General features: G+C 53.7%; 1 protein-coding gene across 3 annotated transcripts in view; it reads right to left on the bottom strand.

The window, feature by feature from the left end:
• Zpbp2 (zona pellucida binding protein 2) overlaps positions 1–402 on the bottom strand; it is a 9,016-nt gene extending 8,614 nt beyond the window's left edge. For all 3 annotated transcript variants that reach the window (XM_023718183.1, XM_004633712.2, XM_023718184.1), the window contains exon 1: positions 220–402. In XM_023718183.1, the coding sequence (XP_023573951.1) occupies positions 220–268 (49 nt within the window). In that variant the 5' untranslated portion in view covers positions 269–402. The remainder of the gene's footprint in view (positions 1–219) is intronic.
• Positions 403–2,828: the final 2,426 nt, after the last annotated feature.

The following is a 2,828-nucleotide window of genomic DNA, read 5'->3' as shown; positions in this document are numbered from 1 at the left end:
GGAGGGGGCAGCCCTGGGGCGAGGGGCAGCCCTGGGGGAGCAGGGGCAGCCCTGGGGGCGGAGGGGGCAGCCCTGGGGGGGAGGGGGCAGCCCTGGGGGTGCAGGGGGCAGCCCTAGGGGAGCAGGGGCAGCCTTAGGGGTGCACGGGCAGCCTTAGGGGTGCAGGGTAGACCGGGGGCCGAGGGGACAGTCGTGGGGTCTGGGCCCGGAGAGCCCCACTTCCTGCGAGGTGGCAGAGCACCGCGGTGAGCAGGAGCCACGCTTGCATGGCGGCTCAAGGGGTGGCTTCAGAGGCCTCGACCGCTGGACTCCTTCCCGCCGCAGCCGCGGTCCAACGCCTCGCCATCGCGCCTGTCCACACAGCGAGGCAAACCGCCCGGCGCCAACTCCACTACCGGTCCGCGCTACTGCAGGGGGCGCGACAAGCCGCATTGCGCGTGCGCGCCGCGGGCCTGGGGGGCGGGGCTAGCGCGGCGGCGGGGCTAGCGCGGTGGCCGCTTGGCCGCTTCTGCGCATGCGCGGGCCGCGCTGCGCGCCCTTCGCACCTCCGGCTAGCGCCGTTTTCCCGCGTTGTCCTCAGAGCCGAAGGACCTGGCAGAGCCGGTGGAATGACGCGTGGGCCTCCCGCTCGCGGGCCTTCCTTAGTCCAGGGGGACCTTAAGGGACCTAGGGGAGAACCCCACGGGCTCCAGGGACCCTGATGGGGTAGAGTGGCCAGGAGCCATTGTCGGAGGAGCTGAGGAAGGGGGACGCTTGTGAGAATGTAATTTTTTCTGTTCTTTTTTTTCTTTTGGGGGAGCCGGGGATTGAACTCAGGCCCTTGCGCTTGCCAGGGAAGCGCTTCTTCCCCTGAGCCAACGCCCCGGCCCAGAGAATGTACTTTTCTCACACGTGGAGCGGAGAGCCCAGCGTGGGACTGCCCTACGCCTTGTTCTCGTGACCGTCCGCTGGGCTGTGTCCACAGTCGTTCTCTTACGCGTATTTTCCACCTAACTGTCCGCTTCTGTCCGGAGAATCAAGACCCCAGAGAACCCTTAGGCGCCGGCCCAGAGCCTTCCTCTGGAGAAGAATGTGGAACCTTCACTTCCGGCTCCAGGTGTGAAGGCGTGTGGGGACATCCTTCCGCCGGCAAAACCGACGTGGGCGCAGCGGCGGCTTCGGAAGACGCGCCCGGCTGGAAGGCGGCGGCCCAGGTCGGCTCCGCCCGCGGGGTCGGGCGGGAACGTCAGGGATCGCCGGAGGTCGCGCCGGCGGCGTCGCAGGTCCTTCTGGCCGCTGGTCCCGGGCCGCAAGGCCCTCCGTGTTGCCTCTTTCAACGCTAACCTTCAGGACGACGAGTCCTCAGTAGTGGTTTTGAGTAGGCTGGCTGGTGGAGAACCCAAGGTTCAGACGAGGTGCAGGATGGTTATTTTGGGTGAGATCAACAGTTTTCAGTTTTATTTCCTTTGAGCCGACTCAGTATTTGGACTCTTCTCAGATGGTCCAGGAACAACCTGTGCCAGTAATTTCATTTTTAGTCACTGTTAATTTTACCTACGAAGCGTAAGCTATGAAATGTGACTCAGTGAGTCAGATCTACCCGTTGTCAGTTATCGTATTTATGGTTTAGGCTCAGCTGTTCCCTTCTTAAACCAAAGATCATGAACACATGTAGGTATTCTGTTTAATTCTCTACAGGTTTTACACCCAGTTTTGGTAAAGGTGCATTATTAATTTGATGTTTTATTGAGTTCCTGGTTATGAAATAGTTGATCCTTGTGAAACATGTGTGATAAACTGCCCACTCCCCTGAGAAGAGCCTTAGCCCAATGTGTAGTAGCTGTCTGTTGAGAGGACTATATATTAGTGACTAATAAAAGCTTTTTAAACAAGCTTTTATTTTAGATATACAAGAAAATTGAAGATGGCACAGAATTCTTGCATAGCCCCACGCCCAGTACTTCTGTACTGACATTCTACATTATCATGGGTATTTCTCACAATTAATGAGCTGATATTGACATATTACTATTAAGTAAGATCCATGCAGCATTCCGATTTCTTTAGTTTCTATGCTCCAGGATCCCATCCAGTGTTCCCCATTACACCTGGCTGTCATGTCCCCTTTGGTTCCCCTTGGCTGTGACAGTCTTTCAGAATTATCCTTATTGTACATGTTTGCAGTGCACAATGAGTGCAGCCCTCCCAGGGAGTGGACACGTATACATAACACCTCTTCATTCTTTGTACTTCCCCTCCCCTCTTCTCCCTCCAGCTCTGGGTTCTCAGACTCATTTTTGTTTTTTATGATCTTGACAGTTAATGACAGTTTTGATAACTTTGCCCTGGCCTTAAGTAGTCAAGTAGTTTGTCGAAGACCTCTTGGTTGGAACTTGGCTGGTACTTTTCTCATTATTAGACTAGGATTATGGGTGTTTGAAAGGAGGACCACAAAAATAATAAAGTGACATTCTCATAACATATCCAGTGTACACAAGCATAACCCTGCCTTGTCCCCATGATGTTCACCTTAACCACCTGACTGAGGCAGTGTTGGTCAGATTTCTCCACTATAAAGCCCCCCTCCCATGCTGTACCCTTTGGAAGATGTTACTATGTGCAGCCTACACTGGAGAGTGGAAATGATGCCCATTCTTGACGGTGGAGTAACTGCGGAAGTTATTTGACTCATCTACTTCTCATCTATCCCTTTGGATATCACTTTTTGGAGTCTGAATACTCAGAATTGAACTAAGTACAGAGAAGTAACATTCTACAATTAGCTACAGACAACATTGTAATGGAAAGTAATAAAGGGTTTTTTTTTATAAGTTTAATAACCAAATATC

Source organism: Octodon degus, unplaced genomic scaffold (genome assembly GCF_000260255.1).
Source record: "Octodon degus isolate 3935 unplaced genomic scaffold, OctDeg1.0 scaffold00056, whole genome shotgun sequence".
Taxonomy (NCBI): domain Eukaryota; kingdom Metazoa; phylum Chordata; class Mammalia; order Rodentia; family Octodontidae; genus Octodon; species Octodon degus.
The sequence above is the reverse complement of the archived record's forward strand: the minus strand, read 5'-3'. Positions and strand labels throughout refer to the sequence as shown.